The 23,286-nt window shown below is 40.7% G+C and overlaps 1 protein-coding gene across 1 annotated transcript; it reads left to right on the forward strand.

The window, feature by feature from the left end:
* Positions 1 to 20,160: 20,160 nt before the first annotated feature.
* lbx2 (ladybird homeobox 2) lies at positions 20,161 to 23,036 on the forward strand. The gene is made up of 2 exons (XM_046407128.1): positions 20,161 to 21,023; positions 21,814 to 23,036. The coding sequence occupies exons 1-2, from the start codon at positions 20,699 to 20,701 to the stop codon at positions 22,281 to 22,283; spliced, it is 795 nt and encodes a 264-aa protein (XP_046263084.1). The 5' UTR covers positions 20,161 to 20,698; the 3' UTR covers positions 22,284 to 23,036.
* Positions 23,037 to 23,286: the final 250 nt, after the last annotated feature.

Consider the following 23,286-nt stretch of genomic DNA (forward strand, 5'->3'; position numbering starts at 1 on the left):
TCCCTGCGCTTAAAACCTCAACGGTGTACTTGAGAGGGTAATTTATTATCCCGATGGCTGTCCAGCATGGACAAGAAGTTGGGAGCAGAGAATTAAACTTCCCATTTTTAAGGACATAACGTCTTTTCTGTCTCTTTACAGGACAAGAAACATATTATTTAAGCATGCAAGATTACAATACAATGACTGAAGATTCATTTTAGCTGTTGCCCTTATAGGTTATCTTTCCAGGATTTATCTTTTTTGAGTATATGTTACACTGTTTTGTTTAACATCTTTGTGATGTAGGCTTTCTGCCAAAATGCAAGGATTTTCTATTAATGACCAGCAGTGTATTTTTAGAATACACACCAGACTTAAAGATTTACTGAATACCTGATTCATTTGGCTGTAAAGTAAGGTGGCATGGTTTGTTTTGTTTTCCTTAAAGACTCATCTCACAAATGCCATTCCAATAAGAGGTGTTAGTAAGTGCGAGATTGCAGCATTCTGTGTGATATCTTCACCGTGTTGATAGTGCAGCCTCGCAGAGTTTCAGCACAGGTGAAAAGGTGAAAAGAAGATAAGTATTATCTCGGACACATAATTGTCAAAGGCATGGATAATTGACATGCGCGCCACCGATGTCCAAAAGTAAGCCTGCTGATGACAGCCAAACTGCATTTGGCCCCTGGAATGTGCAGAGGCCGTTCTCAGACATCTGAACATCAAACGGCGCTCAGCTCTGTCAATCTAATAGCTCTGGATATGGGATTTATTGGCTCTCACAGGCCAAAAGAGAGAAGAGGGGCGAAAGCAGAACCAGATTTTTCTCTCCTATATCAGTTTCTCCTCTGTCAGTCATACTTTTATAAGAGTGCTCAGAAGACAAGGTGTGTTACACGATTATGTTAGATTAACTAGATTAAAATGAGTTAATATACATGTTCCTATGCTCAGCTACAGAGAGCCTGAAGAGCAGTGGTGTAATAAGCATTCAGATTTTTTTATTTTTTAGTTGCTGCTTTTTGTAAAAATGGCAATGCCACAGTAATGAAATACTCTGTTACGAGTAATACTTCTGTGTTCAAAGTTTTACTATTACTATTTAAGTATTAGCATCGAAATATACTTCAAGTACAAAAAATAAAAATACTCATTACAATGGCCCATTTCAGAATGATGTATATTATGTTGTTGACGTATAATTGCTAAATGACACAACTGTTGTTGTGATTTGGCACTATATAAATAAATAAGAGCTTACAGCTACCAAGAGCTAATCTGGATACACGAAATTTTATCTTTATTCATAGTATGACATCAGAATTTATTTGATGATTATACTTTGTACACTTACTCTGAATCTGAAAAGTAACGGATAACTAAATTCATCAAGTAAATGCAGTGCAGTAAAAAGTGCAATAGATACCCTAAAAATGTATCCAGAAGGTAGCAGAAAATGGAAATACACATAAAGTACAAGAACCACAAAATTGTACTTGAGTTTTTGAGTAAATTCACTTAGTTACTTTGTACCACTGCTAAAGAGTACACAAAAAGAAAGTTCCATATATATATGTATAATAAAGGCTTTCCAATATCCTGCTTCACAATCCTGCAAATTTCAACCAATATGTTTACTGCAATAAGTTTTCATTGACAACTAGTCATCTGATAATATAATGGCTATTTTTGCCTTGTCAATAAATCAAAAAGCTTCTGAACTGTAATCTTAAGCACTGGACGAGAAGTGTGTGTTGACGATGACATCTGCCAATTGTTTTGAGGCGGGATTTATTGATCATCTTGGTCGGTCTTCCGAGATCATGTTATACGTAGCAGAAGTCAGCTGCACTCCCAGGTCATTAAACTTCAGAAAGACAAACAGGGCAAGTGCAACAACAAAGTTTGCGGTTGATGAAAACGAATGACAGGCAGCCAAATACAGGGGAAGAAAAGTGGAGAGCGGGGCCAAAAGCTGAGGACACGAGTCAGGCTCGAGCCTTGATAAAGACAAAGTTCTCACGAAGGATGGAAGCAAGAGGAGTTCTATTTATCTCTGTTAGCCCTACAAAAAAAAGCTCCCTATCCCTGCTTAGATAGCCTTGCCAATGTGCTATGATGTCATCCCCCTGGTGTGCAGTGATTGATGCATCCTGGCTGCCAGCTTTGCACTAGTGAGAGGCGGGGGAGTGGGGATAGGAGGTCGAGGTTTGGAAGGGGTGAATTTTCCACAGATAGAGACATCCAAATATGAACAGAGCCCAGCGTGGGGTCAGTTCAGAGCTCAGGCCAATGCGTTGCATACCTGCACCACTACGAATGTGCTGTTTTTAATGTCCCGGCTCCCTGCGTTCGGTCAGTTTTGATGTTTCAAAGACGTTCACAAGCAGGGGATAGCAGTGATGGTCTTGCTGGTTTGATGGAGACGCAGTGGGGGGAAAGGCCCGGCTCTGATTATGTACGTCTACTCCATCTTCCCTCTGAGTTCTGTTACATATCAGGACAGAGGGAAGGAGGGAGGGAGTCGAGAGAAGGACGGGGTTATTGTGAGTGGAAGACTAAGTGTTTCACAGATAGTCATGGAGACGTGCTGAGATGAACTCAACGGGAGCCCCCGTCCTCTTGTCAGCATGCCAAGTTAGTTCTGGTGCTTCAATGGCTCTATCATATGCTGTTTCAGAGCTTTTAGTTATTCGTGCCCAAAGGGAGACAGAGCCGAGGTGCAGCATTTTCTAGGCTTGAAATTGCTGCTTTCTGTGTGTGTTCAGTTATTTTAAGAAACTGAAGCATAACATTTCTCGGATATCTTGTTCTTTTAATTTAGATGTTTTATTTATGCATGTAAATCTGGAGGCGACGGTAGCAGGAAGTGCAGTACGTCAGCATTGTTAAACATGAAAAACAAAACAAAAAATAAAACTCTCAGTGCAGTTCCCCAAAAACCAAACTGTTGAAAAAAAGGCTAAAGTAACGGTCTTGAAGATCATTTTGTTTCCTTTGAAGGATCCTATGTAGGCGATAAGCAGTAAAAGCAGGTGTGTTTTTGGACCTTAGTTAGTGTCACCTGCATTGCGTCACTGAGTTGGCGCTTTCATCATCTGTAGTCGTTGATCTTTTCTTCGTTCAGCCATGGCAACCATTTTCTCACACTAGTCGAGAACAGTTTGATTCCATCAGTGGACCACAGGCTGGCTCACCACTGTGTTTCCTCAATCAGTGAGAATGACTTGACAGAGATTAATTTAAAAGCAAATCTTTGATCTTATTAGTTTAATATATGAAGTGTTATTCCTATGTATGCATTTGAGCGGCATCATCCATCCATCCATTTTCTATACCGCTTATCCGTCAGGGTCGCGGGGGAGCTGGAGCCTATCCCAGCTGACTACGGGCGAGAGGCGGGGTTCACCCTGGACTGGTTTGAGCGGCATCATATTTTACTAAACGGTCATGAAAAAGCAGCTCAGGCTCTGGTCAGTGTGGGATTTTTGAACACTGTGTTCCCCATTATTTGGATCAATAGTTAAAAATAAGCATCCGCACTGACAAAAACTCAATGAACCCTCACTGAATGTGTAAATGAGTAAACAAAAACTCACGCCTTTCAACTCAGTATAGACAGTTATGCAATTAATCAGAGCCTGCTTTCACTTGTCTTCATTCCAGGATTATAGAAGTGCCATTTATTTAAAAGTTAAAAGTGCCTCTGAGTTGCTTACAACTGAATATCATATTAGGTGTGGGGTGACATTTGAACTCGTTGTACCTTTTTTTTTTAATAATGATTCTTCATGTCAGCAAAACAAATTTAAATTTCTTCAGTTATGTACTTTTTTTTTCAGTACTCACCTGTATTTTAGCAGATTTATGTAGCTTTGTAAGTTTAGATTTAGATTATGTTTTGATTCTGGTACACCATGTGGTGATGGAGAATGTTTCTGTTTCTGTGTCTTAATATGTTTCAGGTGTTGTTGTTTGCGTGCGCGTGCCTTGAATTAGCCACCTACATGTTTGTGCGCCTGTCAGTTTTGTTGACATGCAGAGTGCTGTGCACGTGTCAGAGGGAGGGTGTCCAAGGCTACACAATCAGTATCAGCCCCTGCTCCTTTTCACTGTGGTCCGGCAAGTGAGACTGAACATGCGGCGCAGGGAATTGAGGTGCATTGATCTGTCCTCTGCAGCGTCTCCCTGGACTGGTGAAATCATTAACCTCGCTGGCTCAGACACAGGAAGCAACAACAGAGTATCTTTGAGAGGTTAATTAAAAATAAAAGCACAAGGGGGAAGGGCAGGGGGTGTATTCACCAGGGAAAAGTGCACTGACTTCCAAATGAGCTCACTCCAGTAGCTCAGTGGATGTGTTTGTGATTAGCGTACAATAAACTAAATATAAAGTACACCTGTTTTCTACAGTGGCCAGTCGAGCTCAGTGCACTGCAACTTCAGAAAACACATACGAACGGACAAAATTCAGCCAAATTAAGACAACATTTTCATCAAACAGACAGCACATGCAGCATTTAGGAAATGTGACACCAATACACACACTACAAAACTCTATTGAAAAGCACTGCAATTCAGAAGAAGAAAACAGAGGTATTTCCAGAGGGCATGCTCTGTGATGCTACAGCTAGTGGGTCCACACCGTTTCCACGCCGTCATAGGCCTCATGTGAGTAGGTGGAGTCACCACACATTTAAAAGGCATCTCAGCTGGCACAAATGCTCAGTTCAAACGACGAGTACACCTACCTTGACCACATGGCTGGTCATGTTTCTAAATCATTCAATGTTGCGATTACAGTCATAGCACTTAATAGTAGATTATAAATCATTGTGCTATTGCAGCAGAGAAGCCCACAGGTGATTGGTGCTATCATTTTTACTCTGTGGTGATGTTAGCTTGTCAATGATTAATGACACAATAAATTTTGATTCATACTTTGTTTAAGGTGAAGCCTCCCACCGCCAGCAAAGGTTTTCCTTCCATTTCTGAGATATGTTCCTCCCTCACAGCTCATCATCAATTCTCACTGGATTGTGCCCCGCCTACGGGAAAAGCAGTGAACCCGGAGCATTGTAAAGTTACCGAAGTCGGATGGGTGCTCACTGTATGCTAGTTTTCTTTTCCTAAGGTCGTGAAAGAATGCCCCACCCTACTCTAACTCCGATACTTGTTGTCTCTGTTTGATGGGTCGGTTAGGAGTAGGCATGAGAAGTGATGACTTGTTGGGGGTCAGAAGAAGAAGAATGGCTTTATTGGTAGCATATATATTTTTACATACACTGAATTTGTCTTCTGCAGTACGATCCTACAGTAGATACTGGAACACGTAGGCCAAATAGCACACTAACAATAAATCAGGCTAACTAGTAAAATAATGAAGAGCAGATACATCAGAGTAGTGTTTTTAATTACAGTGACATGGATCGTTCAAGAAGTAATCAAGTACTGTGTTTCTCGTGTGTCCAGTAAATCACTAAAGTCTTCAGTAATATAGCATTCACTAAGTCTATTTGATTAGTTTCTATATGTGGGGATAAACTTTGTTCTACGCAATAGATGGAAATCAGATTAACGTAATATCTTCACATACAGTAACTTCAAAATACGAGCAATAACACAGCCAGACGTTATCCAATGAAATGCCATTCAGCTGAGAGACCTTCAGTGTCTGTCAGTTCCCAGTAGGATGTGACAGCTTCAAGACAACCAGCGGCTGATGTTCAAATGTCAATAAGATGTCACATCAACCCGTGTGATGAGGTTTGTGAACTGCCAATGATAAGGCCCATGTTAAGAAATTTTGGATGATTTCAGCTTCACAGGACAGTGACACAAAGTGAACCGAACATTTTGGCAGACCTTGTCAACAGCAATGGCTCGAATTCTGCCCAAGTTCATACATTCTTTATGAATTTGTTATTGCAAAGTCTCATTGTGTTCATCAAAGACGTATTGGGATCAACATTTCTTTACCCAATATTGCGCACAGTACGAGAGACATTATTTAAGAAGGCACTTCATTGGATTACATCCACACACAGCAATGAGTTGTTTTATTAGCTTGCTGCTGTTGTTTACAGCATAAATAGGTTAGGTGTTTGCAATTGTGTGAAAATGTGATGTGGATCAACTTGATAGGCCTGTTGAGTGGTGTTATTGCAGTCTGCAGTCCCTGGGAACACTCGGGAAATGATGCTCCCCCTGTCAGCACTGCACAGCCCCTCTGCCTCTGGATCTATGGGTAATTACTGGGACTCTGCTGACTCAGGACACACGCAAACCCATATGAACACACACAAAAAAACAGACCCCACACACATGCAAACAGTTGACATATGAATACAGAAAGACACAAGGACGAGCCCCTGCCAAATCGACTTTGTACTGCCAACAGGACAGATTGTATTGCTCTGGCACAGACTGCGGATGAAACATTTTTCATGGCCAAAAAACATGCATTATTAGAAGCAAGATTTATCCAACTAATAAATCAATAAATACAATAAAAAAGTTCATTTAAGATGATCATGATTTTCATGATCACAGAAGATCAGAAGATTAGCTCAGACAGAGTAATATCCAGAGGTGGTGGAATGCACCTTTACATTTTGAATCTAAAAATACCTTTTCAGAAGCTCTTAATTAACCTTTGTACTTGAATGATGCATTTTGAGTCAAAGCCACAGGCGCTCCATTCAGAGCTCAAAACAGGCCAGATGCTGTTATATAGACATTGATGACAGGAAGAGTTTAATAATTGCAATGTTCAAAATAAATATGCATAAAAGTATGTGCAAAAAATGGTGCATTTTTTAATATTAAAGTAATCTACTTGATTGTTAGAACTGCTAATTGCTAATGATGCATTATCATTCATGCTGCCAAATGTTCAGAATGTAAACAACTTTAAGCAGAAGAAGAAAAACACACAACTCAGGTGTGGCTAACTCAAGGCTAATTCTAACATTAGATAAAGCTAAAGCGTGGTTCTTCTGAGAAATTGTTTGTGTAAGAAAATGTGTACATTTCTTAATTGATAACCTTTTGGATCTGAAATTCAGCATCTTCCATGGCGACACCTCATGATGTTCCAGTGAGAGAAAACCCATCCCTTTTCTGAAATGAAATAATTCCCAGGTTTATTAGCCTCTGGAAATTGGCTTCAGTGGGAGGCGGAAAAAACAAATCATTTGAATACATACCCGGGGTGTCCTAATGCTCATTTCAATGCTGTCACTTAGAAGGGGGGGAGGGAGGAGGGACGGATAGAGCGTATTGTGCTGCTGACAGGATTGGCTTTGTGTGTGATGAATGGGGCTGTCACAGACGGTGACAGGTTTGTGTTCAATACATGTGGATGTACAATACGCTCTGCATCCCTTGACAAGCTGGGAGACTTTTTGTCCCGATAATCTCCATATCGTTTCATCTTCGGCTGCTTATGGCGGCTGTGGTCACTGAGGGGTGTGCCATGGCTGCTGCACACAGCCTGTCGATCTTCTGGAAGAAAAAATGGGACACAGAGTTGACTGATGTGTTCAAGTTTTTTCCCCCCCTCTTGCTTTCAAAGATACTGAAGGTCTGTGGAAAATGCAGGTTGGAGTTTCTGCCTCTCCAACATTTTATAGACCCTGTTCACACTTGACTCTAAAATGTATCTGAGGTGATCTGATCACAAGCGAATGGCCCCTGAATAGGTTAGTCACCAAAAATAAAATCCAGGACCCAGACATTCAGTATGCCACCTTTGGAGACACGCTTACTTTCTGCTTCTGAACAGAATGTTGGTGGTTTACTGTTGCACATAAATTTGAATTTATAGAATAAATGGATGAAATCACACTAAGAAAAATACACAAACCACATATGCAGTCATGAAATACATACCTGAGGTGAGATAATAAATACCAGTCCAACGCAAATGTGTGTTACCATTGCATTTCTCACAGATAAAATCAAACTTAAGCACAGAAGCCAAATCCTGTCGTAAGTGTTCACATGAGACACATGTATCCACATCTGGACACATGGCGGATATAAAACAAACCGCACAGAGGCAGAAATAATAAACTGAGTGTTTGTTTTCTTTTAACACCACAGAGACAGAACTGCACTGCAAGGTGGGAAGTCAGGATAGAGTAGATAAAGAATAAAATGCAACAGGCGATAAATGAAGTCCTCATCATCCTATATTTTCATTCATGTGTGTTGTTAGTAGTTCAGCCGTCAGACTCACACACTCCTGCAGTGCTAAAGTGTGCTACTTTGAGAATGAGGAGTTACACCAATGATCTGTGTTTCTGCTTTTTAACAAGAGCGTTTGGATTCAGAACATTGTTGGAGCTCTCTCATTTCTCTCCCCCGACCTCTTCCTCTTGGAGTCAGTCTAATATCAAACGTTTTTTTTGGCTCTGTCCATTTATGTTTCACCCAACCAGTAAGGCTCCTCTTACAGAAATATGTACAGGAATAAAATGAAAGGAACAAGAAAGAAATGCAATGACAGCATTATCTATCTATTTATCTATTTTGTTCAGGCACTTAAAGGCAACTTTACATTTTCAAAATGATAACCAGTGCTGACATTATACTGGGGACAAACAGTGTACCAGTTGAGTTCTGTTTTAATGGGTTCAGTTGTAAATTCATGCAACTTTTAGGTGTTTACTGAAATACGACACACACAAATGTTACAGCGGTAATAAAACCTAATCACCAATTTGATCAGGCGAGAAACGATAAAATAAACAACAATTCCACATAATAGGTGATGACAGCAACAACATGGAAAGTATGATAAGAGTATAATAACATTCATAAAAAGAAACGGAGGAAATGGAGAAATTTATTAAAATGGCTCTGCTACAGGAAATAAAATCACAGAGGAAGTGACCGGGTATGAGTAGGAGGGTGAATGCATGCATGTGTGTCTCGCTACAATTTGTATTCATGCAGGCAGACAGAGTGTTATATGGAACAGGGAGGAGGGTGAACTTTTGAGTTACTGTGGAAAAAAAATCTCAAAACAGGTTAGTTCATCACACGGCCAGCAAATTTAAATTTATTTATTTAAAATCTTAACATTTTAAAGGAAACTGACAGTCAACAGTAGAAAAACAAAACAGATACTGATTACTTGCGTTGTTCATTAGGCAGTAAACTATTAACGCGAGATAAGATTCTTGCTCAGTTCCTACAGTTTGACTGTTTTATAGTCAAACTCGATCCTGATGGTGATTTAGAAAATGAAAATAAAGCACAGGCACAAAAGGTTTGACAATCCGGGGGACGCAGGAGTTGGTCTCTGTGGATTCATTGCTCATGGTTTTGATGGAGTGTGAGCGTTTGCTTCATATTTATGAACTACTGCAACAAAGTAAGTTATGGATGCAGATCGGGCCAAGACCTTGCTTAGTATTTCACTCCCTTAATATTTACGCATCTCTGACCTTTTTTTTCCCTGTTGCTATTTGTCCTGTTTTCCTGTCCCTTAAAATATCTCAACCTAGGAAATGAAAGAAGCCAAAACAGGGTGAAGGCATAAAGGTTAGCGAAAAGTTAATAAATCATTAACTATCATAGCTTAAGGTCTGTTATAACTTTCCTCTTTTGAAGTTTTTTAGAATGGAATTTGGTGAGATGGATGTCCTGGAAGTTTTACAATTCCCAGTTATTATTTTTGGGTTTTTTAACTGTTGTGTGTACAATAAATTGGTCATCAGTGTCATTACATTGACAAGCGCCTTCTGCTGAGGGTTTCCCAGAAGCATGTGACATCAGCATGATTCTAACAAAAAGACATCATCTAGTTGTAGTTTTCCTTTTGAACTTCTTACGCATTATTGTTATTTAAATATTTCAGAAGGAAAGGAATCTTTTCCCAATAACTTTAACTGAAATCTTCTATGAAAAACAGAAGGAAATAATGATTTAACATCTGGCTAAAAACATCCAAATGTGTTCCAGTAAGTGCTGTGCCTCAGCTCTGATACACATAGTTTAATAGCTCATATTTCACCTATGTGGACACATTAATTATTCCATGAAGTGCATCACAATTGGGCCAAATAGGAGTGTGTTTGCCAGTAATTCTTAGTGTTTGTTTTATCCTGCTGAGGTGAAAGGTGGTTTCTGCATTGTGACAATTCATATTTCACATTAGGTCTTAATCACAGAAAAGTACATTACATTTATTTTCTAAATGACTAAAACCTCTGCTAGTCCCGTCATCCTTTATGAGTGTCTCCATCCATCAGGCTGTCCAAGTAGGCAACACAAACAGCAGGCATTACAAGCCATTTTTAGACCTGTTACTCTCTGCTGGAAGTCTAATCTGAGGAGAACAAATCCTCAGGCGTCTCAGGTTTATGTTCAGACCGTGGGCATATCAAACATACATGAACGTGTGGTGTCAGAAAGTGTGTTGTCTGAATTCACATGGCAAGCTAACTGGACAGTCCTTCTATAACACTGTATAAAGACGTACAGAAGCACTTTATTTGAACAATATCTTTATCATTTATAAGCAGCATATTAACACTTAATAAATGCTTAATAACATACTACAACGGTGGTGGACTGTGTGGGGATGAAAGCAATAAAAAAGACACCAGCACACAGAAAGTTACATTGGAAAATTGTTTCCAATGTAACTGCGTTCACTGAAGACCACAAGATGCAGCTGAAAGAAATCTAGCAGGCTACACTTACGTTGAGTATTTTATCAGATTGCTTTCTTCAAAGTTATGAATGAACCCTCGAGCTCAACAAGAGTTTTGAACACATTTCTAAACAGCTGTAAACCCACTTGTGAGTGATGCGTACATGTGTGCAAACAGTTGGTAATAAATAGCTTTAATAAGTTTTACAACACACCGTAATTTGTTTGTATGGTCATATATAATTCAATATTATTACAGCTAATATGTAAAAATCATTCATTATCTTTATATACACCATTTATGGATGATTTAAGTTTTAGCTGTGATTGTACCTTCATAAAAACATGATGTTCTTATATCAGTATTTTGAAGAGTTCTGGGTATAAACTACAAAGAAATTTTAGCAAATCAAAATGTGAAAATATGGGAAATGATCATCTGTGGGAAAGACAGGCGGATCAGAGAATTACTGTTTCTGCCTCACACACATTAGCAGAGAATTCATAATTCACTCAACTCAAATATGACAGTATTATTTATTTATAAAGTGCCAACTTAAAGGCATCAAAAGGAGCGTAAAACAACCAAGCATAGTCAATCATGTGCTGCTAAAAGCACTAATTAGTGCAATCACAACACACTCAGTGTTGGACTCAGATATATTTTATACATGATTTCCATCCATTCATCTCCACACTCCGAACTGCATGTTATCCCATATCTGATTCAGTCCACACCTCCTGTGTTTGGTTAAGAATGCTATAAAAGGGGTCACTTACCAGCAAACCAACATTTCCACAAGCAGAAAAGGATGAACGCTTGTGTTTAAATTCTGGAAGTTTCCCAGCAAAGCCACATCCTCTGAGTATTGATTGAGTACAGGTGAAGTATACACTGTGCCTTCACCTTTAACCTCAACTTTAAATAGAAGATAAGACAGTCCCCCATGGGAATCATTCAGTAACAATCAAGTACAAAATGATGAAGCAATGACCACATTCACATCTATAATATGACCTCATATCCTGATTAAAGGTCATATGAGATTATATGCATCTTTATATCTTGGTAATAAATTTTCCCAAATGCTTAAAACGCCACAATCTGATAACAATTCCACCGCAGACTTCAGCAGCCTGTAGTAAATGTTGTACAGGTTGATTACCACTAATGATAGTTTTGTATTAAAGCTGCCTATAGTTAATGTTTTGTGCCTTGTGTGATTATTTTTAGATTTTAGTTTAGTAAAAATTCCATTGAAACAGCATTTCTCCACTAAAATTCTGTCTTATTAAATTGGCAAAATGACCCGCCACACCTACAAGTGAAAATGTGGTTGACCAGAGAGTGTCCATCACTTAAAATATACATAAAAATAAACTACTAATATTTAAAAATGGTGATGCATAAACATTCAGTGTTCTGACCGACATTATTTTCTGCAAGCAAATTCAAGTTTCTGTTAGCAGACTTTGTTGTGGTTGGAATAGTCAAAAATAGAACCTGGACTCCCGGATGACATCAGATTATGAATGGGATTTTAAGGGAAAGCACTCCTTGTGTTCCTAATGTAACCAGATTAAGCCTCACTGAAGTCTTAAAGCGTGTGTGTTGTGTTGTGTGTTCCCAAAAACGTGTCGCACAACAACGTGAGATGTAACGTATCGCCTCTGCAAAGTTCTTCCTCTCTGCACTGGATATGTACTTATTCTAAAGATTGTTTGACCTTCCCAGTGCCCGGCTATTACTCTCCTGTGAGTCCCCATAACCCCCTCCCCTCCTTTTTTTTTTCCACAGATGGATTTTTTGTAGCATTAATCCCACAGATCAGGTGGGTTTTGTCAACGTGTTAAACTTTAATACTTTGGGTCATTTATCTTTACGGCCAAACCCGGGGTCTGTCAGCCACCAGACGAGCTATTTCCTCATTTGGTTTGGGAGCAAAGTGGCGCAGGAGAGAGCAGGGGGGGAGGGGGGCTATGGTGGTGGTGGTGGTGGTGGTGATGGAGTGGAGTGGATTGGGGAGGGCGACTGTTCACCACTTAATGAAATCCTGATGTGAGCGGAGAGAGAGAAAGAGAGAGTTGGACTTGGTGGAGGGGTAGAGGGGTGACCACGGAGGTCGAGGCGCCACGCCATCTAAAGAAAACGACGCCCCTCCAGAGAGGTGGCTTCACTTGGTCATTTATGTTTTTCTTGTTTCGAGGAGCTCGTAAAGAGCGTTCAGTGATGTGTCCCTCATTACGTCTGGGACGCTGCATCAGAGACCCGCCGGGCGCCCAAGTGGACAAGGATAGAATTGCAAGTGATTAATTTGTCGAAAGCTCCCCTGGAACGTGGTGTGCTCTCACAAGCATTTGTCTTCATTTGTCAAGATATGTACAGTGACATGGGAAGATAGGCCTTAGGAGCGCTGAATGAACTCCACGTTTTTCTTCCTCTCATTTTAGAAAATAACAGTTAAGGCCCTGGTAAAACATGTTGTGCGTTTGGTCGAGTTCGTTGCCTCTTTCGTTGCCTTACTGTTGGTCGTGTTCACTTGCTACCGAAAGACAAAACGTTTTCTTGGCTCATTTAACGGCTAAAATGTGGAACTAATGGACAAATAATGAGTCTCATAATGCTGGTACATGCATTTTGTTTTGTCGCCTGCACAGAAGCAAGTGAAATGTCAGTGCTATATTTCACTGGTATAATTGCAACATATAAATAGAAACATGCGAGTGACTCAGGGAGACTGAGAGAAAGGGAGCTCCTTTGAGTTTCTGGAATATTCCCAGAGGCTTCTGCACTGTTAGTGAGTGTGACTGTATGTGGAAATTGTGTTTAGCATATGGGACAATTTCATCACTAATAATGAGTGGTTTGGTTGCTTTTTTCACTGTCAGCCGACTAGCAAAACCTTGATTAATTTGCAACAGTACATAACATATTAATAATGTGAATTCAATCTGTCAAACCTGGAACTGGATAACAACAAAGTGAGACTTTTGTAACATAATTTGGTGATTTTGGAGTACTGGAAGTGTGAGTTTGCCTAAACAATGGCCCAGATGAAAACTGAAAACTTCTCAGACATCAGCTGCATTGTGCTGAACAAAGCAGTGCCACACGGATAAACACTAAGAACGTTTAAGTGTCTGACTCGGGTCTAATGAGAATCAGAGTAGGGTTGTAAAGGAGGATAAACCAGCCTAAAGACATCTTAAATAGCTTTTTATTTGTACAGGAGTCTCCTCAAGTGTAAATGAGTAGTTTCAATCAACACAACACATTTCTGGAATGGTTTTTGTTTAGAATATTGTCCCTCTTTGGTGATGACCAGCTGCAGTTTGTATCTACCGTTTAATCGGAGGTTACGAAGGTCTTTGCTCTCCACTTCGGGCCTGTCGAGCATTCATGTTGTGGCCGTTACTGATCACAGAGCAAGTCAGCGGCAGACTTCCATCATCACCTATGAATAGATCTGACCACATGCATGTGTGCCTGTGTGCGTATGTGAGTGTGTGTTTTCAGTCTGACAAATACTGTATGCTGACTTTAGGGCTGCTCATTGACGTTCACCTCAATGACTGCGTCTGTTGAAAATTGTTGAATTTTTTTTTTAAAAAAGCATTATTGTCTAAAGTCATACAGTCAGTGGACTGCAATTTTCTTTGTTTGCAAATAACCCCAAAAAAGATGTTTAAAAGCTCAATTCAACATCCAAGTGCTGTAAAATGCTGATTGAACATTTACACCTCACCCCTTCAGTTATGTATTCAAGTGTACTTTGGATTTATACTTATTATTAATTAATGAAGTATAAAAGGGGCAAACAAAAATACAAATGACTCCATCAAAATGGCCCAAAGGGTGGAAGCAACCAGCATCCATAAGTAAGGAGAAAATCTTTTTTTGCAATGTGCTTTTAATAAAAACTGTGGTCTCGTCTTGGACAAGCTTCCTTTGGTCAATAAATGACACACACACACACACATACACAGACATCAACAATATAAGTCTAATGTCTCATATCAGATTCCATGCTGTGGACCTCCAGTCAGTGGGCTAATTACACAGTAATGGAGCTAATCAAGAGTCAAACAGGGGAAACATTCAGCATTAATGCTGTAATCCTGCTGAAAGCCTCCACATATCCTTCTTTATGATCTTAAATAGGCCCCGGTGGCCCATTAGAGAGCAACGAGGATGACCACGGTCCACTCCCCGGAGAGAGTGGGGGAGGCGGAGGTGGAGAGTGTGTGTGATCTCGGGCCATGGAACAAAATGAAGCCACAGAGGTCCACTGTAGCTTTGTGTTCAGAAGTGTTAGGGCTTGGAAGCAGATTGGTCATGTTTATCTGGGAATCCTAACACTTCAGGATGTGTCAGTCAGACTCACTGAGTGATTTGTGGTAAAACAACAAAATAAAATCTGTGCCCAGAATCTCATTTTATTCACTTCATCTAGTTGTGTGAAGTTCATAGCACACAGGACCTGATTTCTATACACTGTGCCCTGCTGGCAGTGAGGGTACGAGAAAGGACAGCTTACTTTGTTGTGGTAAGAATAGCACACGTGCAGAAACTGTTATTCCACCTGATTATTCTCATGATCCGGCGGTATTTACAGTTTTGCTGCTCTGACTCTGTCTCATCTTTCATGTGTGTTGCATGGTGGAACAGAAGTGTTCACCAACGTTCAAAAGTCAAGTATCTGGAGCATGCGGACTGCTGATTTTAAGTGCTCTTCATTTTGTTTCGTTTGATGTTTACCACCAGTATTGTTTGGGCATGTTCTACATGCTAGCGATTATTATTTAAAGACATAATATGCAGCAGCTGTGGGTTGCTGTCAGTGATTCTGGAGAAACATATCTTGTACCTTTTGTTGTATCACTGATGGCCAGAACACCCCTGAATGTAGCAAAATAATAAGAAAATAAAAAAATACAGGCAGAGGGCAGCAGGGTCTCCGCAGATATGGACACCACTACACAAGTGAAGAGGGTCGTAAGTGATGAATGAGAGGGATTATTTTTTGCTTGACATAACAAGATTTGTGGTCTCTTTTTGGTCTCGTGTGACAGTGAATTTACCATCTTTGGGTTTTGAACTTTTGGATTCTTACAATACGTGCTGTGCAATTTCACTATTTTATGGACAAAAACAGATTTGTTAATCAAGTAAATAATGGGCAGATAAATGAAAATAAAGTAGCTGCCTTTTTGGTATTACTGGCCTACAGTAAGGCCTGATGGATCGTATTGTTATAACAAGGATCAAATATAAAAAGGGTTAGAAATTGATCGGAAAATATGTATCATCAGCACAAGCTCCTGCACCAACATTCTCTCTCTCTCTCTCTCTGTTAGCTTTATGGGCTGCATGTCTGATACTGATGAAACAATAACGTGCTGTCAATCAGCAGTAATTGCTTCCACGGTCTCTCTTCACAAATCCCGTCAATACCTGCCTCTGACCGAAGTGTGAGAGCTGCTGAAACAAAAGAACACTGGGGATAGTGATGGAAAGGAATGCCTCGGGTGGAGGCTGATGGCCAATGAGAGCTTACGACGTAGCTGACGACACCTCCAAACTGCGTGAAGCTGCTGTGAAGATGAACACCTGTGCGTCTCACTCGGTGGTGAGACGTTAAAACTGTAACGGTGCGTTAGAGGACAGCTTGGACAGAGGAACACCAGTATCAACACTGACGCTGAAACACTAATTTGATATTGGCCTGGTAATAGACGGAGGGATGCTCAAACGCGCGCGCGCACACACACACACACAGATACACACGAGACAAAGCAGACGGGATGAGAGAGCTGTGGGATACGTGCTCTCACCATTACCCGTACAAAAACAAACAACATTTTTTTAAAATAGTTTTTTAGTAAAATGTGCCTTATAATATCTGCTCAATGTGTCCTCGTATTTATTTTCAAATTGTTATTTTTTGTTATTAGGCATTCAGCCTGTCTCTTACACGAAAATAACATCGTATTGAATTTATTTACTTCATTGAAACACATGGAAATTTTGTACGTATTGACATGAAGCTGCTTGTGCGAGTTAAAAGCAAATGAGCTGAACAGGAGTGCCGTGGAGCCTGATCAGCCCTCACCTTGATCAGGCCCTTCAGTCAGCCGCACGGAGCGTTTTACAGTGGAAACAGGCCGCTTAAGAATGGAAACAAACACAGCCTCGGCGCCCTGGGCAGCCTTCTCCCGTATCATGTTATACTGAGAGGCGTTTACAGCTGTTTTGTTTCATAATACAGGACGACACGCTGCGCTGTGAGAGCTGCCTCTTTACAGCAGCAAAAACTCAGCCTGTGCGGCCTTTACAGATCAACTAAATAATGATTAACTCTAAAATCTCTTTTTCAGTGATAAAACAATCTTATTTTTTTATTTCATAGCTGATTTTATAGTGACTATGGTTCTTGTCTCAAATAAAACTTGTGTTTTTTTTAAATAATCTGGAGATTTGTTTGTGGTGCTCTATGGTGTCCTTGAAGGCCATTTTATCGTGTTTTGTCTCCTGTATAATTTTCTGTAATATATTTCTCAACATCCCTGGGAAGAGCTGTGGTGAAACGTTTGCATTAAACGATTTTAATAAGCGGTCTTTCCCCCCCTTTTTTAGGCAAATAATTAATAATAATTAGATAAACCTTTGGTGAAAAACAGAAACTATAATGTGATAAATAAGAACCACTGTACATATGATCGCTCTCCTGCAGATTTTTATTGTATTTGTGCTTTTGTCTCCGACTAAATGATATCAAACAAATTGAAATGGAGGTGGGGGAGGGTGTGTGGGGGGGGCAACAAGACTCTTCGCACCAAAACAAATGTTATGTTTACTGTTCCAGGCGCACCTGAGTCGCGTCGACAGCAGGGCTGCACTGCTCGTCGCATTCAGAGCAGCCTGTAACGCGTTACAGCACTGTAACTAATTACATTTTCAGGATTATTATTGCAGTTGCTGCATTTGTCATCACCTTCATCCAGTCTCCGATGGAGGCTGAATTTGATACTTTCAGCAGTCCCTGATATTCGCTCCGGACCGCTGTGAATTAATTTGGTGATTAATGGCACAAAGACTGACCTTTACCGGGTGGGAGTTTTCCCACTGCTTTGATTTTTATCGAGCTCAGGGATAACACGAACACTGCACATTTGCCCTCCTGATTATTAATAGGAGAAGCAGTGATTTTTAAATGTAAGACAGATCGAAACTGGGAATTTGTGGCGCAGTTTGATGAATTGATCCCCTCGCAAAGAAAAATCCAACTGACTTCATGTAACGCTTTTTGGAATAAGGAGCCCGGTACTGATAGGAGATAAAAGCGTCCAATTAAATCCCACAAGAGTTGATGATTGATGATGTCAGCTGCTCTGCTTCTAATTAACGTTTAAATTAAACCAAAGGAGGGGAGGGAGAAAAAAAAAACTTTCTGACCATCGCTGCTTCACTTCAGACCTTACAGCCCATTGGACCGTTTGTTTTGGGAGGTGTTCGGGCTCTTCACGCTTAAACTGAATTTGAGGTTAATAATCTCCTACATGCGTGCATCCGGATGGTTCACAGCGCCGGGGACACAATGATCGTTCTGGACATCAAATCTATGGAACAGCAAGATAAAGTAAAACGGTAAAATGAAAACAGAACATGACCCCGGTGTGGATGACACAGGCCTGCAGGGATAACGTGAGCAAAGGAAATAAAATGAAAGTCGAAAGATTAAAGATTTCCACTCTGTTAACATCCAATCAAACTAAAAGAAAAATGATACACTACCTATGCAAGCTCGTGTCTGTTATTTCTGTAAGATATAAGTTCTTTTTATTTTCATTTCCAAAAATGATCACTATTTTTTTTAGGTGGCAACATAACAAGCACAAGCCCTTTATAGCCCGCATTGTGGCTCACTTTATATCTCAAAGTAATCTTGAATTTGAATCTAAACGTGAGAATAAATCCCAATCTTTATGGTGTCAGTAGATACTCAGGACAGCCGAGATGTTCAGATACCCGCACCTGGCATGTTTCTGTCCGCATTCTCAAACAAAATTTATCCCAACATACCCCTGATTGTTATGGAGAAATATATGGATTCAAAGGAGCCACAAAGGTTGGACCTCCAGGGCAGCTAATAGAATTTCCTGCTGTTTTATAACTCTGTCCCTAAACCAATGTCACCATATGCTCCTGTTGGCACAAGATTCTCCGCAGCGGCTTCCTGGGCGGCAGGCTTTCTCCAAATGGGTCAGAATAAAGTGACTGTATATAAAAACAATACTGGTGATACTGCAGCAGTTGTTTATGTTCAGGCTCTGGCTGGTGTCAGCAGTTGGCACATATAATCCAGCTGCTACAGTATAGAATACATTTAATCTTTTACTGTCAGAAGAATCTTTTGTTTCATTTCATGGAAAAGACTGTTTATTTCCTGAGTTGTATTTTCATCCCGGATGTTTTTAAACCATGCTGCCATGTGATTATTTTATTTTTAGCATTATTTTTGATATTCATTTGATAATTCTGTTTGAAATGCAATTTTTCGTTCTGCCTATAGGTTATATGCAATCTCTAAAATGCATTAAAACGAATAAACCTGGCGACAGCAGCTAAACGTGTTCAGTCTGAAAAAGCCTTAAATAAAACGAGATGTGTTTGCCTCTGATCAGACGTACCTGCTGATCTCCTCGACGTCCAACTCGTCGCCGTTTTGTCTCTCTAATCCGTTTCTCTCTTCACTTACTAAACCCCCATCAGAAAAATTCACATTGTCCGTCCTCAGACTTTGAGCCACAGCACGGCGTCACCTTTATTATCCGCTTGTTTCACGCTGCCGCATTAAATTACACTGTCACTGCGGATTTTACCTGTAGGGTCATACTGAAGCACGGGTGGCACACCAAGGGAGAATGATAAAACAAAAAAGAACAGCATGAGCAAAAATTAACGAACAACATGAACAAATTCAGCCTTGAGATGAAACGATTTTCTTTCTCCTTTCTCTTTTTAAAATCTTAAGAATTTGTGGCTTCAGTTTCAGAGATGAAGCCCCTTTCATATATATCCAGGCATTAATTAAAGTGATATAAAAATAAACATGAAACTTAGTGCCACATTCATGTTTATATTTTTAAAATGTCAGATTAGAAGCAGGTCACCTATCGGCTGTAATAAAGAACAAAACAAAATGAGAAATCCACCTGTCATGTTTAACAGTGAGTTCATCTGAACAGCTTCTGTTTTCTTGTAGACAAAGCATTTTAATAGACTTCAAAATCAGATCCGTAAATGTGCTCATTGAGGCTATTTTAAGCCAAATTCCCGTGTAACACGGTGAATAATGCGCACATTACGCATAACGCTCTATGCGTAATTACGCACGAAAATGACAAAATGAATATCACGGCTGGAGACCGTTGTTGGCTCGGTGTTCCTCCAAACTTTTCCAAAATGCAAAGATGCTGGTGGCAGTATTTTAATGACCAACAACTCTCCCTTTCTAGAAGAATAGACCAGCAGAGGGAAACAGATGCATAAACATTTCGGGGCATCTTTCTCCTAGGCAGCAACAGACTCCTCCTATTCCCCACGTCCAATTAGTTATTATGGTCCGGCCCTTTAAGACGCAGCAGCGGGTCAGCAAGTAGTGTAGTGTTTCTCTAATTGAACTTCGCCCAATCAACAATAACTCGTTAGCAGCCGCTTTCTTTTTCTTACTGCTTGAGACAGCTTTTTCCCCTTGCAGGGCTTCACCCCCCTCCAGTCTGTTACTGCATAAAGATCTACATGGAGCTTGAGAGAGGAACTGCGACTCTCTGAGGGGAATACAGCCCGGCTGTCTCTACAACTACCCTCGAAGCATGGTTATTTTGGAGGAAGACTCTCCGGCGAGCTAAGTTGTTGCATTGTGCTTTGAGTGTCAAAATATAGAAAGGGGTCCCAGCACCAGAGGAAACACTTGTGGACGGTTAAAACTGCCTTTTGAATGAAATAATTAACTTTTCTGGAAGCAGCGTTTCTTCGGGACTGCAATGACCTCCAGTAAAGACATGAAGGCTGGTTCTGTGTTGCAGTCCAGCGCCGACGAGAGGAGACGGGCTCCCTTGGACCAGCTGCCGCCGCCGGCCAACTCCAACAAGCCTCTAACGCCGTTCAGCATTGAGGATATCCTGAACAAACCTTCCGTAAAGAAGTCGGTCGCCAGTATCTGTCCGCCCAGAGTCCTGGAGAAAGTTACGGGCACCAACTCTGCGAGGAACGGGATCACCACCCCCTCCTCGCCTCTGTGCGCGCTGGAAGAGCTGGCCAGCAAAACATTTAAGGGTCTGGAAGTCAGCGTTATTCAAGCAGCGGAAGGTAAAGACGTCGTGTTTCTTTCATGCAAAATGTTACTTTTCAGATAGACTGAGTAGCTTTAAAATGCGTTTGAAGGGAAGCAAGCGCAGTGATTGTCAGACCCACAGCTGAAATCCGTGTTAGCTTGGCTTGCTTTGACTTTGAGTGTGGAAATGCCCGGACAGCTGTATAGGAATGCGTAAAATATGTGAAAGAAATGTGAAACGTCACATTCACTCAATTCAGCTAAATGTTCATGCGTATATGGACTGCTAAAATTAGCTAATACAGGCCTGCTGGCTAATGCACTATACTCTGTGTGCTGTCAAAAAGTCAGTCAGCCATTATGGCCCAGTCCATGCAGTGCTGTGCTGTGTGGGAGAAAAATCGACAGGCTAACAGATAAACTGAAATGACACACCGAATATGTAATAATGCAAAAACAATGAACCTAACATTTCAAATATTCGATTCGATTTTTGTTTGCTACCCCCCTCCAAAAATAATTTAAAAAAATTATGGCGGAATATTTGCCACTGGGATGAATCATTTAACTTAGTTTTTGTATTTTCTGACAATGTTGGCATAACTACGGATGCAAACGTCTTTAAATGTGTCTCGTTGCTGCTGGAATGAAGTGTTTTTTTTTGTTTGTTTGTTTTATTTTTTTTAAGTGATATATTACAAGCATGCAAACAGAGAGCAGGCCTGTCACAGCAGTGCCCGTCGTTGCTGCTGTAGTTTTGGGAGAAAGTGACCCTTGCGGCTGTTTGAATCCTCTTGTATGTTTTCTTCTCCCACCCCCTCCAAGGTCGCGAGCATGTAAACGCTTTCGGGCAGAGGCAGACGTCGAAAAAGAGGAGAAAGTCCCGGACGGCCTTCACGAACCATCAGATTTACGAACTGGAGAAGAGGTTTTTGTACCAGAAATACCTTTCTCCGGCCGATCGCGACCAGATCGCGCAGCAGCTGGGGCTCTCCAACGCGCAGGTCATCACCTGGTTTCAGAACCGCAGGGCCAAACTCAAGCGAGACCTGGAGGAGATGAAAGCGGACGTGGAGTCTCTAAAGAAAATCACCCCGCAGACCCTGCAGAAGCTCGTCAGCATGGAGAACATTGAGGAGTCCCAAGGCGAAGGGGGTGGCCCCGAGGCCAGGTCGCCCAGTATCTCCCCGACCTCCCAAGGACACCGGGCCTTCCCACAGTCCCCCTCCTCGTCCAGAGACCAAACCACGGATGAATTCTCGGAGGATGACGAGGAAATTGAGGTGGACGATTGACAGTCAAGGGGGGGCCTGTGGTTTTCATGAGCAACAGCAACATAAAAAGAATATTAAAAGGGGGCATTTTTCTTCCCAAACTTTTGCACGGATAATGACAGAAAAGGAGAATGACACACATTAAAGAAAACATTTCAGGATAGTATTTTTTTTTCTCCTCCTCCTTTTTTTTTTTTTTTTTACCTCCATTTTAATTTATTAATCGGACTTATAAGACCTTCCTGTCTGTTTAAGTTTCACCACAATTTCTGAGGAATACGAACTCTCCTTCCAGACAGATCTAACTGTTGTGGTACAGTAAGACTGAACAAAATTGTGTAGACATTTCAAAATTTCACGTTCGTATTTAAGGAGGGATGGAGTGTTGTGCAATTATTATTATTATTATTTTTTTGTCTGTCATTTATTCGCATTTCTCTGTTAGAGGAATCGGATCTGCCAAATATTTAAATGAAAACCTTCACCTTTTGATTTCTTTCACATGCGCAGCCCGGGGTTGACGTGTCAGTCCATCCCTCCTTAAAATTCTTACCTTTTTATTCTGTTCTGAGCGAAAAGTGTTTCTGCAAGCACGCAGGCCCTGATCGCAGCGCAAAGGAGGCATCACTGTCAGCATCGACTGCAAACGTTTCCCCGCTCTGAGTTCTGTATATATATACCAAACATCCTATGCGATAATTTTATTGTAACATTCTATTTAATCAGCATCTATGTAAATAAAGGTTATATGATATTTCAAGAAGCTCTCGGCGAGATTGGATGTGTGATTGTGCATAAAGTTAAAAACATGAGAGTAAAAATATGAGGGAAGAGACACTGAAATGTGTCCACATAGGAATGACAGCATAAGAAATCCACAGAGGCAGTTACATTTGAATTTCACAAAGCTTTCCTACCCCCTAAAGGAATATTGTGAGTGAGTGAGCTCCACCACAGGTGCTGCGTAAATCTCCACAGGTATGCTTATATGAGATAAAGTCACACTCATTTCCAACGTGAGTTT

Source organism: Scatophagus argus, chromosome 12 (assembly GCF_020382885.2).
Source record: "Scatophagus argus isolate fScaArg1 chromosome 12, fScaArg1.pri, whole genome shotgun sequence".
In the NCBI taxonomy this organism is placed as follows: Eukaryota; Metazoa; Chordata; class Actinopteri; family Scatophagidae; genus Scatophagus; species Scatophagus argus.

What these genes read in the sequence shown, in the direction of transcription:
- lbx2 (XM_046407128.1), top strand. Translation starts at nt 20,699, where the DNA reads ATGACCTCCAGTAAAGACATGAAGGCTGGTTCTGTGTTGCAGTCCAGC. An exon ending in CGTTATTCAAGCAGCGGAAG is followed by an intron (nt 21,024 to 21,813) that starts GTAAAGACGTCG and finishes ACCCCCTCCAAG; the next exon opens with GTCGCGAGCATGTAAACGCT.